The sequence below is a fragment of the Dasypus novemcinctus genome, chromosome 21 (genome assembly GCF_030445035.2).
Source record: "Dasypus novemcinctus isolate mDasNov1 chromosome 21, mDasNov1.1.hap2, whole genome shotgun sequence".
NCBI lineage: Eukaryota > Metazoa > Chordata > Mammalia > Cingulata > Dasypodidae > Dasypus > Dasypus novemcinctus.
The window spans coordinates 15,664,807-15,681,048 of record NC_080693.1 but is presented as its reverse complement, the minus strand read 5'-3'; the positions used below and the strand labels follow the sequence as shown (position 1 = coordinate 15,681,048).

Genomic DNA, 16,242 nt, shown 5'->3' with positions numbered 1-16,242 from the left:
TTGCCACAGGTACTGGTGCCATGTGTTCCCCAGCTTTTGAGGGATCCTGCACTATAAATCAGATAGCTTTTCAGCTTTCTCCACATTAGTTCTAAGATTGTATATTCTGGGGTCTACTAAGTCATTTACCACTTGCTCATTCCCAGCCTCTTAAGTTTTGTTGCTGTTGCTTTTTCTCCCATTTTTTCCTATTCATGTATGTTTCTGCTTTTTAAAAAAAATAATAAAGTGTTATTTGGGGAAGGAGTGAATTTAATGGGTCTGCCAACTTTACCTGGAAGTCAAATAGCTATACTTGTTGGGGAATTGTGACTTCCCGCAAGCTCACATTCTGTTTCTCTATAGCTTCAAACTGGTTCTGGTTTGGCCCAGTGGGTCCACACAGATCAAATCTGATCCTTCTCTGAACGGCATTCAGGAAGTTGAAGACAGCCACTGAATCCCTCCTTGGTCTTTTCTTCAAGCCAAACATTCCCAGTTCCTTCAGCAGTTTCACTTTCTCTAACTTAAGTCAATTCATGAAGACTCCATGTGGTAGGAGAATTTCTGTTCATATTCTTTTGAAGGCATTCAACTACTTCTTAGCATTTACACTAAACAAAAATTAGGAATCAGAGAAAAATATGTTCACATGACCTCCCAAATAACCTTCGGAAGGCTTGGATTTAGATTTCAGTCCAGCATCACACCTTCTTTTCCATCTTTCTAGCTGATAATTTACTCCATTTTAAGAACTGTTATTACTGGCATTTCATTTAATTTCAAACTTTTCACTTACCCGATTCATATCACCAAAGCCCTGTTCACTTTTGCAGACTTTCCTCTGTAAGGGTGATAATTTTTGTCTATATTTATCTTCACTGGCTCACTCAAACCTAAAATAGCAAAGAGCAAAATAAAGGTGTATCAGCAAAGTGCAAGATACTTATTTTTGTGATTACCCTTTATCATGTTGATGATCAGATGTTTGACAATATGAAAATGTTCTTTAGCAACCATTTTGGAAAGCAGATGTTTAAAATCAGGGCTTTTGAGTTGTATGTGCAGATGTCATTACCATGTGCTTTTTTCATTTTTAGACCATACAGTTGCTATGTTAGGTTTTTATAAACCAGCCAGGCCTTCTCTTTAGTTGGCCAAGGTGTCTGTCCTGCCTGTCCTTCAAGGATCAGCAGTTTATTGGTGTGAAAAAGCACAGGAATAGCTTCACTAGTTCAGTCTGTATTGAGGAAATCTGTGTGACGTTTTCCAATTTACTTTCCATCTCCAGTCCCTCATTTCCTTCTCACTCGATGAGAGAAATTGGACAAGAAAATCTCTGAGGTTTCCTTCTCAGCCTCAATCTGTGTCTTTATGAACATGAAAAGCCCTACACGCATGAAGGAATTCCACCTCTTTAGCCCGTGCGCATGTCCCTTAGCTTTGCATGTGCAGTTCTTTGTTGGTCTCTACAATGTATTGGGACATTTAATGTGAACTGCCTCACATCACTCCTCACTTGTTTCAGTGTATGTTTCCCATCTCACAGCCTGCAGGGGCCATGTCTTCTGTGATTTGTTTTCTCCCCACTGCTGTGAGCAGAAGAGGGAGCCTGCCTCTGAGCTCGTTCTGGAGACTGAGCAGATTGCACTTGCGGTTTTCCTTCTGAAGCCTGCGGGTTGTTCCATATTATGGCTCTGGCATCATTTAATGGCTCCTCTGTGTGGCCAGTTAGAGTGTTTCTGGGTTTTCCCTATTATAAAACAGAGTCTAATGACTGCCTGTGTATGTACATCTTACCTATCCTATGAATATGTTGTGGGTTGGTGTCTAGAAGCAAAATTACTCTGTCAGAAGGTAGCATTATTTTTTTTTTTAATATCTAATGCCAAGAAAAGAAAGATAAAAACTGTTCTAGGTGCTATTCCTTGCTGTGTGACCTTAGGTAAATTACTTAGCCTCTGGAACTTGTGTAAATGAAGATAATTATAATATTTCACCTCAAGATTGTAGTCAGTTTCTACCTATCGTAATCTGGCATATAGTAAACACTCACTGATATGTCACTGATTTTAGAAATGTTCTTTACCTTTTTCTCTTATTTTTTTCAGCTATGATTCAAAACCTGAGGTAAAGGAAATCTGCTTTTGAAAAATAAGAGAACTTTTTTCCTTTGGTTGGATTCTTCAACACAGCCAATGAAAACAAAGCACTGTATTTCTTTTCACTGATCTATCACTGTTGTTCCCAAGGAAGAATGGCAGACAATCCAAGACTTCTCCCCTAATACCGAGTAACGTGTAGATGTATTTGATGCACATGATGTTGACTCAGTGAAAGTCACAGAGAGGCTAAGTGGCATGTTTACATTGCTAGAAAATTGTTAGTTTTCCAATGGCAATAACCCATTCTTGAGAGTGTTTTAGCCCACCAGGCTAGACAGGGGCCAAAAATGCTGTGGGAGGCAGATAGGCGTAGAGCTGGTATCTGATGCAGCACTTCCTTTAGAGCATCATAAAGCAGGTACCATAGGCGCATGCTTTGCTTTATCCTCCTCAAACAAAAAGGTGAGTCTGCCCCACCGAGAGCCAGGTGGCTCAGAGCGGCAGTGCGGTGCTGGCGGATTGTTTTTCTTCAGTGGAGGAAGGCGAGGGCGCACTGTGCAGTCTTCCTTCACAGAGGCATTAATCTAGAAGGGAGCTGACAGGTCATGGGAAAAGACTCCGTGACACTGTCCTTCCCTTTGGTGACAGTATATAATTTTCACACTTTATTTTCTCCTGAGATGCAGTATCCAAAAAGTCAGTCTTTCCCAGGGTAGCCCTCTGCTAACGAAAGGGTAAATCTAGTTTATGTGGAGCATTAGCTCTTGCTTCTCTGCTGTTCTGCACTCCAGTTACTTAGCTTTCCCTTCAGAATGCATGTGGGAAGAAAGAAAGATAACCATCACTCCAGTTTTTCCCCTGAGGTAGCTTGATCAAAATGTTTATTCCTATACTATGGTTTTTTCCCAAAAAGGGGGTAGGGAGAAGAACTCAACTCTGACTGCCTCCCCCTTTCTTTGCTATAGGCTGGGCGGTTTGCAGTTGGTGGCCTTTTTTCTTTCTGTCCCTAGGACAGTAAGAAACTCACTCCCTGCCCTCCTGCTTAATAGGCTTCTGCATCTAGATGCAGAGCCCCCCAGCAGGGCTGCCCAGGGCGAGCTCGCTCCTCCAGCGCTGCAGGGCTGAGGCTTCCTCACCGCACGTGTTTGCCTGATGGGAAAGACGGTTCTTTTAGGAGTTACTGCTTTTGCTCAGACTTTGCAAAAAATATATAAATATATATATAATTATTAATCACCTCTGTCCTTCAGAAAATCTTGAATGAATAGAGAATTTATTCCACTGCAATATTTTGATTGTATAGAGGCACACTGTTTCATCAACAGAAGAAGCAAAAAGGCTGTGTGTGTTTTTGGTACTATGTACCACTTGTTATTCTTCTAAAGCTGAAGTATTCATGTACTTATACCATATTCTATTTAATTGTGTTTGATTTAAAAAATATATATATGAATTATATTTAAAATGGTGTCAACTTTCTGCTTTCAGGGGCTTTTATGGCTCATATATTGAAATATCTTGATCCTCCCACGTTTCCCATTTGCTTTACAAAACCCCAGAATACGAACCTCTACTGGCCTCTGCCTTTGTGGTTGGAGTGTGTGGCATAGACCCTGATGTTTTTATTAGGTGTATATGCTGTGATTAACTCATTTTGCTCTTTTTAACAAAGTATTTCCATCTGTTTCATGTTGCTTCAGTCTTTACGTAACAGAAAAGCAATATAAAGATCACAGAATAAAATGTGGTTTTGGGTGACTCTTCCTGCCTCTGCATGTTCTGGAATAACAATTTCTGTAAGACTCCAGGCTGTCGCAACAGCCAGTGCTTTTAGTTACCATCATTTCTTTGTAGACCTTCTGTGCTCCTGAGCTGGAGATGTCAGCAGGTATAAGCTGCTTATAAAGAGACAGCTAGCGAGTCTGAGGCTCAGTTACTTTGTCCTGCCCCGCCTGCCACAAGACCCAGAAGCAGAGTGTGCCCTGAAATCATGCAGATTTAATACTTGATTCAGAGTAGATCCTGTGCATTTTACAGTTGGAGAGGGTTCACGTACAGTGAGCCGCCCCTGTGCTTGAGGTCTCCACACAGGTTTCCCTACTGTGGTGGTCACTGGTTCCAGGAATCATTTGAATCCCTTCCTCTAAATGGTCTTTGTCTTAGTCATGTCATCAACAAGGAGATGTTAGAGAAAAGCTGAAGTTTTCTGTAACATCATTTGTCTTCCTCCTATAAAAGTTGATGAAAGTAAAAAGCACTTGTCAACCAAAAAAACAAATGTCAAACAAACCCGGTGAAGAGCAATAAAACAGGAAGCAACTGTTTGTAACTTTTTCTACGTGGGTTTCATATTCAGTAGGACTTTATGAAATGTAAATAGTTTGCAGTACTGGAGCTTTGACTAGTTCAGTAGGAATTTAGGGCGGAGGTCATGCTGAATTGTAGAAAATAAATTTATTTATGTGCTGATACCTGGTGTGTCTCTAATGACACTGGTCAGGGTAGCTCCTAACACAGTGACTCCCGGCCCCCAGAACCGCCTCCCTCCTCCAGGAGTGGGGGGCATGCTTTTACAGAGACCTCCCTCCATCCCTCCCCCTCCCCCTTTATCAGTCAACTGGACCCTGATCCAAACAGGCCCAAGCTAATTCTTTGTCTGAGGAGTTTGGGATGGGGAAGGAGAGCTGCCCACCGCCATCTGGTATGACGGCTTAGACGGGGCTCTTACCAAGCCAGGGCACGGGGGCAGGGGAAAGGCTGCCCCGGGGGGGCCCCAGGACTCTGCCCTGGCTTCTGGATGACGCACATTCTTGAGCTCTCCTTTTAATCTTTCAGGTATCCATAGAATGAGTTTTGGTGGTTGGTTGTTTTTAGTCCATGTGAAGTGCGTTTTTATTACTTGCAACCAGAAGTTTCCTGACTGACTAAAATCCTGCCGGGTGGCCTCGTTGGATGCTTCTAAGCACGCAGCATGTTTGCAGCTCACACAGTAACCACTGAGTTCTGGAGAAGAACTTGTCTTCAGTAAACCCTCCTCCATCATTTGGTGTGTTCTCTCAAATGGAATCCCAACCATGAATGAACGGCAAGGCTCGCCCTCCCAGGGATCGAGGACTTCCTCAAGGAGGGCAGGCCTCGGCCTGTCGTGGCTCCATCACCTTCAGAGCCCAAGGCTTCTGGGCCAGTTCATGCCTCTTCATGCTCCCACTCTGCTTCCACTGGGCAAACACCATCCCCACTTGTAGCCAACTGGACTAAACCCAGGCAGAGAGGGGCATTTCAGCTCCAGAGAAACAGATAGGCTTAATATAAGGGCGCAGCGGTCATGCAAATATTACAAAACTTGCACATACTGCCCACTTCTTACTAGGTGAGTCTCTGGCCCTTGGTTGGAGCCATAAATGGGAGTAACCTCCATTCAAGTCCTTCAGAGTGACAAAAGGGACGACCCCACTAATCATTGCCCTGAGGCCCTCCAGATGACCTGTGCAGGGGCGTAGAAGAGCAGAGAAAGGAGGTGTATGTGCTCAACTGGACCTTGGGCAGATCCGGGTTTGGGGTGAGTAGCAATGACCTTGAAGGGTAGGGGAGGGACAATTATGAGCAAAGGCTCTGAAAGCCTTCCCTCTGACAACAGGACAGTGGGTATTTCTGCCACGGTAACGGCAAACAAGTATTTTCTCAGTCTGTTCCTTTCCAAACAGCCTGCTCGGGCTGTCACACGGCTCAGCTAGACTCTGGCCTGGGGGTGGGGGTGCATCCACCCCCTGCCCCATGCAGCACTTGAAGGAGAAGCCTGAGGCGAGCCCCAAGTGGCAGTTCCGAGCACAGTCCTGGGGGAGCTGACAGCGATGGCAGGGTGCCTAGAAAGGGTCGGCCTGATGTTCAGCTCTGTTCAGCCCCAGGGAGCTGGGATTTGTTAACCATTATGGCATTTGCTCCCCACGTCCCCTATACCAGATGTACCTTCCCCCCATAGAACTCAACCCTAAATGGCTGCAAGCCGACCTCTGCTTGCCCATAGGTAGAATCCCAAATACCATAAAACTAGGAAAAACGCTGTTGCTGAAAGAAGCCCCTGGCAAGGACCTGGCGCCCCAGCCAAGCTTAGCTCCGCACTGTGGACCAGCGTCGGTGCTCGCCAGAGTCCAGCAGACTCTACCCAGACCTCCGTTTTCCCCATTGTAGCAAAGAGCAACCGTTGCTCCTTCTAACTGCAGAACTATTGGTTTAACAAGTGTTCATCCGTGCGAAATTATTTCAATGCCCACTAAAGCCAGGCGCTGTTTGCAGTGCTGGGACGCAGGCGGGACTCAAACCAGCTCCCCCGCCCCTGGCGCTCCCACTCCTCTGAGGGGATGAGTGGGAAGTTCTATGTAGAATATGTGTCAGGGAGTGTTGGCCTTCTGAGCCCAGGATTTAACTCCAAAGTTCTAGAAACCATCAGGCTTTCCTACTGAACCGTAAGGGAAACTGAGTCCCCTGTCTTCTGGAACCCCCAAAGCCCAGGCACTGTGCCACTCCACTCATTCCCTGCAGCTAGAGGGCTTCGCACTTACTGAGCAACGGGATGTCATGGGAGTCTGCAGAGCCCTGAGAGGCCAATTCTTCCAAACTAGAAACAAGGAGACTCATAAAGTTACTGCAAAAGCATGACCTTGGAAAAACCCAGGAGGTAACCAGCTCCTGTGGAGTTTGACTTCCACAAGGAGGATGAGGACAACAGCCAACATACTCGAGTCTTTACTGTGAGCCAGGCATCGGCTCTTTTGAGCTTTAGGACGGTCTTATAAGGTAAGTACTTGTTTTTTCCTTCTTACAAGTGAGACAGGCTGAAGAATGGAAGAAAGCTCTCCAGGGTCTCTCAACCAGGAATCAAAGACAGGCACTGAGGCTGCCCTCATACCCACTGCCAAGCTCTATTGCAAATATCTACTTGCTCTTTCTCATTTTGCTGCTTATCTGGTACTCATCCCAGACTAGCAGAAGCTGAAGGTTTAAGAAAAATGTAGGAGTGGCGCTTTCAAATCAAAAACATTCCATCATTACCTTGCAGCAGTGGCTCGCTGGGGAGGGCTGCGCCCCACCCCAGCAGCTCCAAGTCAGCACGACTGGAATGGGGCCTGAGAAGTTGCAGTTTTAACAAATCCCCAAGTTATATTGATGCTTCTACCCTGGAGACCACGCTTTTGAGAACCACTGCCTTAAAGTCTTTCTTGTAAATTGGAGGTGAATATTTTCATTCCCTTTTATTAGAACTGCCCATGCTACACAGAACTGTAATTTTGAGATGTACTGCTCATGAGTTACTCAAGCACAGAAATCCTTTATTGTCTTAAAATGTTTATCATGGGAAAACACCCAAACCCCACTTTCTCAGTCACTAGAAGTCTGGGCAGATCTGAGACCCTTTAGGTAAATCTCTCTCTAAATGGGGTGAGGCTTAGAATTGTCCCCAGGGCCGAGACCTTGGACTGTTGGGATCACATCCCAGCTTCCTGTGGAAACATTTGCACCCATCCTGTCTGGCCCCATTTCCTCCCAGTTGGCCCATCAGAGTCCGTGACTCCAGCTGCCCTCCAAGATCCTGCCCATTTGTTTCCTGATGTGTCTCCCCTGCCAACGGCCTCTTCACATCCCTCCCATGGACACTGGTACCTCATTCTTCTCTTCCTTCATCTTCTCTCCCCTCCCTGCTGTTCTTTCAATACCTATTTCCTAAGAACCTGTCCGAGCTGCTGGGGATACAGCAGTACCCAGGACCAGTTCACCACCTGCCAGTCTGGCCTGGAGAACAAGCAATGAACTGTGATTCTCAAAACTTCCTGACCAACTCGGGTTTTCTCAGGACTCCCCATTCTGCACGAGGTCATTTCTTCACAGTCCTGACAGGTGAGGCAACGCCCTCCTGTCCCTATCCCATCCCCCTGCATCGTGCCTGCAGCTGCCATGTTCTTGCTCCAGATCCTCCATTAAGTTCAAACCCTTGGATCTGGAAGACTGTCCCTTACCTCATCTCTGCCATCTGCTCAACTCCAGGACACTCCACATCCTTGATCCATCATTCCCAGGTCCCTTCACTCCTTCCTATCCCGGGGAACTTCACTGCACACGACTTTGATCTGCCCAACCTGGCCTAGAGCTCTGGCCTTTTTGTTGTTGTTGTTCCCAATGACAGTATTTTACTCCTTAGTCACATCCGTGATCTGTCATCCCTTCACTCCTGGACATTGCTCGCTCTCTGGTTTCTCCTCACGTTTTAGCCCCCAACCACCTCAAACAATGCTCGTGTTGTGTGTTTATAGATTTCCTTCCTTTGGAATGGGTTAAAATAGGAGAGTAAAGAAATTCAGTAATTATTCCGGGGGGGGGGGGGCTCATTATTACAAGAGTTAGGTCTTGTAAACCAGCAATTTTAAGAGCAATAAGTTTTGCTTTACAAATTATACACCTACACAGTCAATTGGGGGTTGGCGGTGGGGAAGGACTATCCTAATTAACATGGGATCGTATTTTCCAATGAGTATAAGATGTGTATTTTAAAAGTGCTACATCTCAACCAACTTAGATGCCAGTGAAACTGCAACGCTTCCAGAAACCACAGCTCTAGATGTGATAAAAACACTGATGTCCAAGATGTATGGAGATTGTTTGAATAAAATTGTTTCTCAAAACGTGAGAATAAAAAAACATTAATGTATCTATATAATGTTATTTTTAAACACGTATAACTAAATAAATTAGATATTATAGACATCTGACTGTTTCATCAACATTCCTCAGAGTTTAAATACTTATATTGACACCTAACTTTTAAAAATTATATTTTTAGATAAACAGGGATTTGCCTTAAATATAGGATCACAGTATCATTATTGAATTCCCTATTGTCTACTGAATAAAGTCCAAATTCCTTATGTAGCATTTAAGGCCCTGACTGATCTAGCCTCCTAGATTTCGGAATACTAGACTTTAAACTGCAGCACTCCTCACCTAATGGACTTTTACACCTCAGAGCTGGTACCTTTGCTTAAGCAATTCCCACCAGCCTCCCCACGCTCTGCCTAGAGAAGTCCTTCTCTTCCTCTTTGAAGGTGAAGGCTGGCTGGCTTCTTCCTTGCTCCTCTGAAAACCTTCTCTGATGCCCACTCTGCACGACCCATTCCTGAGCGCATCCTTGTCTGGCATCTGGTCTGGCATCCTCAAGGGTCAATTCTGGGCCTCTCTGCCCTCTGAATTGCAAGAGAGCTCGTCCCCAGGGCCACCTGCCCCAGATCAGAACTGCACGCTCCTATCCCTCCTAGCATGAGGCTAACATTGAAATGTCCCTTTCTCTTGCTAGTCCAGTAGTTAACGAGGAGCAATCACAGATAGCCAGGTGTCACTAAGACCGTTTCAGGAGGCCTGTGAGGTCAAAATGATTTTATTAATAACACTAAGATGTTAATTGCCTTTTTCACCATGTCAGTATTTGCACTGGTGATGCAAAAGGAATGGTGGGTGAAGCTGCTGGCACTTTAGATGAATCAGGGCAGGGACAGCAAACTGTACTAGTTGTTGTATTCTTCACTACCACACAGTCCCATAAAAGAAGGGGGGGAAAGCTAGTTTCACTTAAAAATGTCCTTGACAAAGAAGTCATAATTATTTTATTAAATCTCAATTCTTTTAAATATCATTACATGTGACAAAACAAAGTACACACAAAGCCTCCGGCTGCTTACTACAATATGTTAATTATCTCCAGGAAAAACCACTGAGAAGTTGTGTGAGTTGCCAGCTGAATGAGCCACTGTTTTTCTGGAACATTATTCTTTTCTTGAAAGAATGACTACAGACAAACTGGTTATCCATGGAACTTGAAAGACATTTTCTTAAAAATGAATCAAGTGAGCCTTGTCACTTCAAGAAAAAACAACTGACAATATTTATTGCCAATGATAAATGAATTTTCAAACATAAATAAAATTTTTGCTTTCTAGTTCTTAAAAGACATTTTGATGGGGTCTGATTAACAAATTGTGGTCTTTTTTATATTGTAAAATGAAATATGCCAGTATTTGGAGATCTGCATAACCCAGTGAACCAGTATTTTCCAAATGATCCATGCGTGATGTACAAAACCAGGCAGGCATAGATAAAAGATCCCATCAAAGAGCAAGCCAAACCAATGGATTTTTTAAAATTAATTAATTTATTTTTAATGTTACACTAAAAAAATATGAGGTCCCCATATACCCCCCACCCCCTGAGACCAATGGATTTTCATGTAGTGGTATGAAAAGATCATTGATATAGTCTCAGATTCCCCATTGTAACTAACCTTTAAGAAACATATCCAGAAGAATAATATCCACAATCACCTGAAAGGGCTATCAAGACATTCCTTTTTCCAACTTCATATCTGTGAGGTCTGATTTTCTTCATACACATCAACAAAAATAACATGTTGCAATAGATTGAATGGGGAAGCGAATGTGGCTCAACTGATAGAGCATCCACCTACCATATGGAGGGTCCAGGGTTTGATCCCCAGGGCCCCCTCACTTGTGTGGTAAGCTGGTCGATGCGCAGTGCTGCTGTGCACAAGGAGTGCCGTGCCACGCAGGGGCACTCCTGCCTAGGGGTGGCCCACGTGCGAGGAGTGTGCCCCACATGAAAAAGCACAGCCAGCTCAGGAGTGGCGCCACACACGTGGAGAGCTGGTGCAGCAAGATGACACAACAAAAAAGAAACAGTTTCCTGGTGCCGCCTGACAATGCAAGCAGACACAGAAGAACATACAGCGAATGGAGACACAATGGGCAGAAGGGGAAAGAAATTAATAAAATAAATCTACAAAAAAAAAAAATAGATTGACTGGAAGAACAGATATTGAATGAGTCCATCTGTCTTCTCTTAAGCCTGACATTAAAGAGATTTACAAAAATGTAAAACAATACTCCCCCCCCCTTTTTTTTTCTTTTCCTGGAAAGTATATTTTTCAAAATATGTAATTCATATGTTAATATGTAGTGGGCTTATTGTTCATTTTTAATGAAGTAGATATTTTAAAAATTCTCAGTGTTAATTTCTAACACAGTATATGTCAATAGAGGTAATCCACATTTTTAAAAAATAGAGATTTTTGATGCCTTTAACATTTTTTAAGACTGTTGAGGGGTTCTGGGACCTGAGGTTCAGAAGCCCAAATATAGGTTAGTGGCAATAACCAGCCACAGAGGCCAGACTTTATCTGCCCTGTGCTGTTTGCACAGAAATAGTTTCAATTCCACGGTGCTCGGCATCCTTGCCATGGGACCTTGGGCCTTCCTCTCTCTGTGTCATCTGTAGAAATGGAGAAAATGCTGCTTCAGCAGCTGGTGACATTGCTACAGACTTGGTGGCAGAGAGAGAAGTTCTCTAACGTTGGGCCACACAATCAGTAGGCCCTGCGGACTTAGCATGCAGAAGGGTGAAGAGTTGGTTCTCTTTGGGATGTTACAAAGAAAGACCCTCCTCTCCAATCCTCTCATTTCCAAGGCTGCTCCGCCAGTGTAGCTCTAACGGTGTCCCACTAGGGAGGTATCTAATCACAATCTCTTCATCATCGTCGTCCTGTAAGTGCCAACATTGGGAAACCGAGATTTCCCCTTTTCTCCCCACTGTGGGGAGAATCGCTGATCTTCACCCAACGCGAGAGGAAGTGGACGCCCCGTCCAGACCACAGGGCACGAAGCCATCCCCGCTGCCTTGGAGGCAGCTGGCCCCGGTCCCTGCCTGAGGTCAGCCGCAGGGCGCACGGCCCACAGGCCTGGCCTCCGAGAGGGAAGTCCTGCGGGGCTGCGGGCGGCCCTCGGAGGAAGCAGGAGCCCAAACCTGCAGATGACAGAACGAAGCCTGGAACTCTCGATGCAGACATGGGCGGGTGGAGCTGGCAAGCCCTGAAGCAGATTGGGGCCAGCCCAAGGCCCCACGATGGGACCCGCACGCGAGAGGCGGCCCCAGGGTTCAGGATCTGGAACTCGGCCCGGGACACCCATGAACCTGACCTCAAGGCCGCCCGGAAGCCCCGGGTGAGAGGGGCCCGCGCTCGGTGGCTGTGACCCACGGGGAGATTCGAGAGGGCCAGCGTGTCGATTATCAGGGAAAGCTCAGCTGTTAGAAAAGCAGATCATGTTGCTCCGGTGAAAACCCTGCCGTGGCTTTTCATCAGACCCGGCGGGGAGGTCGGATGCCTGACGATAACCTTAGCCGGCCTCCTCTCCTTCCACTCCAGCCACACTGGGCTAGGGGCACACTGAGCCCCGGGGCCTTTGCATTGTGATTCCTTCTGCGTGGCATGCGTGTCCCCTAGGTGGCTGACTCCCAGATCCTCGCATCCCTGAGCAGTGCAGGGATGCCTGCCTCTAACTGTCCCCAAGAGTCATGCCCACTTCCTTCAGGTCTGCTGGGGGGCCAGCTCCTCGGCAAGGCCATCCCTGGTCACCTAACACCGCATCCTTTCCTCCTTACTGCTTGTCTCCCTCCCCAGGTTTTGTTTTCTCCCTAGTACCTCTCTCTGTCTCGCATCCACTATATTTGACTTATTTCTTCTGTTTTGGTCTGTCTCCTTCCCTGGCTATCAAGCCCCTTGAGAGCAGGCACTCCGGTGGTTGTGTTCACTCATAAATACTCGAATGAGGGAATGAATGAATGAACCTCATGGGGGACTAGAATACTTGTCCCCATAGATTATCACATGCCCTCAGCACGGGAAAGCTGCATGGGGGGCGAGAGCTTTAGGGGTACGGTGTGAGCTGGCATCAGAGCTGAAGGTGTCTGCTGGTCTAGGTGGTTTTGTGGCCTTCTCACCTGCTCCAGGGACAGCCTTGCCAAAGCAACTAAAATCTTCACCAACGCTCGCTCTGCCCAGAGTAGTCTCCTGGACGCTGTCCTCTTCTCGATCCAAGGTTCCCAGCCCCTTTTGGACTGGAAGAGGCTTTCTTAAAAGACGCTCGCCTTAGTGTTAGGTTCTTTGTCTGTGCTCCTGTGTAACTCTCTCCGGTGAGCCCCTGTGGGCTGACTCTGAATTTTGTCTGTCGAGGTCAACCTTCTGTAGAACTATGTCTTAGGCATATCTCCATCATGATAATCCCGGTGACAGAGTGGGCCCTGCACAACTGGTGCCTGTCGAGGAATGAGCTAGCACAACACGTGTGTCTCACTTAAAAAATGTTCTGGGAAAACTGAAGAGCAACTTTTAAAGATAGGGGTTTCTTTTTTTTTTTTTTTTAAACAGGGATTTTGGAAAAAAATCTTTGGAAACCAAATATTTGATAAGGGATTGATCTCTATGTTATAAAAAGAGATCACACAACTTAACGACAAAATGACAAGCAACCCCATTTTAAAAATGGGCATAAGAATTGAACAGAGATTTTTCCGAAGTAGAAATACAAATGGCCAAAAGACACATGGAAAGATATTCAGCATCCCCGGCTATTAGGGAAATGCAGACCAAAACTGCAGTGAGGGAGTGGATGTGGCTCAGGCAGTTGAGCACCTGCTTCCCACATGGGAGCTCCCAGGTTCAGTTCCTGATGCCTCCAAAAAACAAAAAAAGCAAACAAATGACAGTGGTTGAAGACTGGCTTCCCTTATACAAAGCCCTGGGTTCAATCCTCAGCCCCAGTACCTCAAAAACAAACAAAAAAACTACCATGAAATATTATCTCACACCATACAGAATGGCCATTATTTAAAAAACAGAAAACTTCAAGTGCTGGAGAGGATGTGGAGAAACAGGAACACTCCTTCACGGTTGGTGGGACTGTAAAATGGTGCAGCCTCTGTGGAAGATGATCTGGCAGTTCCTCAGGAAACCAAATATAGAACTGCCATACAATCCAGCAATCCCACCCCTAGGAATATATTCAGAAGAACTGAAGGCAAGGACATGAACAGATGTTTGCACACTAGTGTTCACAGCATCATTGCTGAAAGATGGAAACAACTTGGGTGTCTGTCAACCAATGAATGGATAAACAAGATGTAGTATTTACATATGATGGAGGAACCTTGAAGATACTATGTTAAGGGTAATAAACTAGACAAAAGGATGAATATTATATGGTCTTACTAATATGAACTAAATATGAGTAGACTTATAGAGTTGGACTTATGGAGTGTAGGTTGGTGGGAGATGGAATGTGGGATAAGGGGTAACCATGCTGGATGTATGTAGAATATTTAATAAGGTCAAATGTAAATATGTGGCAATGATTGGACTTGATGGTAACACATAATGAATGTAACCAATACTGTTGAGTTATGGATGTAATTGTGGCTGAAACGCGTAGTCTAGGGAGATTAATGTTAGTTGGAGGACATCTGGAGAGTATTATAGGGAGTGTACGACAATGATTTTTGCAGTAGATGAGGATTGTGGTTAATAATATGAATACAGGAATGCTCTTCTATTACATGGTGTTAAGAATGTGGTGAGGGAAGCAGATATGGCTCAAGTGATTGGGCTCCCTTCATATAAGAGATCCAGGGCTTTGTTCCCAGGGCCTCCTGGTGAAGGCAAGCTGGCTCACACAGCCAGCTGGCCCAAGTGGAGTGCTGGCCCACGCAAGAGTGCTGGCCCGTGCAGAGAGCTGGTGCAGCAAGATGATGCACCAAAAAGAGTCACAGAGGAGAGACAATAAGAGACATAGAGACAAGGGAGCTGAGGTGGTCCAAGAGATTGAGCACATCTCTCCCATTCCAGAAGATTCCAGGATCAGTTCCCAGTGCCACCTAAAGAGAAGACAAGCAGACACAGAAGAACACACAGTGAATGGACACAGAGAGCAGACAGTGAGTGCAAAACACTGGAAACGGGGAAGGTAGTAATAAATAAATCTTAAAAAAAAAAAAGTGTGGTGATATATGGGAAAAATATAACTAATATAGTTTATGGACTATAGCTAACAACAACATTATAATTAAAAGCAAAGTTGGTACTATATTAATGCTAAAGGTAAAAAAAAACAGGGTTTGGTTTTGTGAGATATGAATACGATTAAGCAGTTTTTTCTTTTCTTCATTTTTTTCATTAACAAGGAGACCTTGACTATGTCATTTAACTAACCTACGTTTATTGGTGTTACCTTTCTGAGCAGTGGAGGAACAAGTGAGTTAGTAGTTGAAATTGGATGAGATAAAAGTGCCTGGCAGAAGTTTTTGGGAATGATGCTTCTATAACTTGTTGAGCTGTCTTTTTCTGTTGTTTAATTTTTTTAATTTGAAATAAAGTTATTAATAAAAATAAAAAACAGGTTTCATTTTAATTCCTTAAACAAAATAAATTTCAGATGGATTAAAAAATTAAATGTGTGTGTATATATATATATATATATAAAGAAAGGTCTTCCAACCAAGACAGGAAACCCAGGAGACATATTTGAAAATTCAAACTTATGCCATAACCAAAGCCAAGAGGCAAATGATAGATTTTGGAAAAATATATTTTCAAGGCAAATGACAAAGTGTGCATGTATGTCTATACATATACACACATTTAGATGCATATATTACATATATATATTTCTACAGAAGCTCTTACACATTGCCAAGTATTAAAATAGGTAAATCACAAAAAAGCAAATCCAAATGGCCTACAAATATATAAGAAATTATGCATACTCCTTCATTTCTAGGGAAAAGCATAATAATGAAAAATGAAATATTTTATTGCCATTAGACTGGCAAAAATTAAAGAGATAGAAATGAGAAATATGGCAGCATTTCAGAAAAGCAAACTGGAAAAATCTATTATATTTAAAAACCCATGGGAAGCGGATGTGGCTCAACTGATAGAGCATCCGTCTACCATATAGAGGGTCCAGGGTTTGATCCCCAGGGCCTCCTGACCTGTGTGGTGAGCTGGCCCATGCGCAATGCTGCCATGCACAAGGAGTGCCATGCCACGCAGGAGCTCCCACACACACAAGGAGTGCACCCTGCAAGGAGAGCCATCCCACGCAAAAAAAGCGCAGCCTGCCCAGAAGTGGTGCCACACACACAGAGCGCTGATGCAGCAAGGTGATGCAACAAAAGAGAGACACAGTCTCCCAGTGCCACAGATAATGCAGGCGGATACAGAAGAACACACAGCGAATGGACACAGAGCAGACAATGGGGGTTTAGAGGA

The 16,242-nt window shown here is 44.6% G+C and overlaps 1 protein-coding gene across 3 annotated transcripts in view; it reads left to right on the top strand.

The window, feature by feature from the left end:
• The window catches only part of AKAP10 (A-kinase anchoring protein 10), a 108,974-nt gene extending 93,995 nt beyond the window's left edge, over positions 1-14,979 (top strand). For 2 of the 3 annotated variants that reach the window (XM_058283385.2, XM_058283384.2), the window contains exon 15: positions 14,818-14,979. In XM_058283385.2, coding sequence (XP_058139368.1) covers positions 14,818-14,850 — 33 coding nt within the window. In that variant the 3' untranslated portion in view covers positions 14,851-14,979. Of the gene's footprint in view, positions 1-2,090; positions 3,843-14,817 lie in introns of those variants that run through there. The other variant, XM_058283386.2, reaches the window with a different exon arrangement.
• Positions 14,980-16,242: the final 1,263 nt, after the last annotated feature.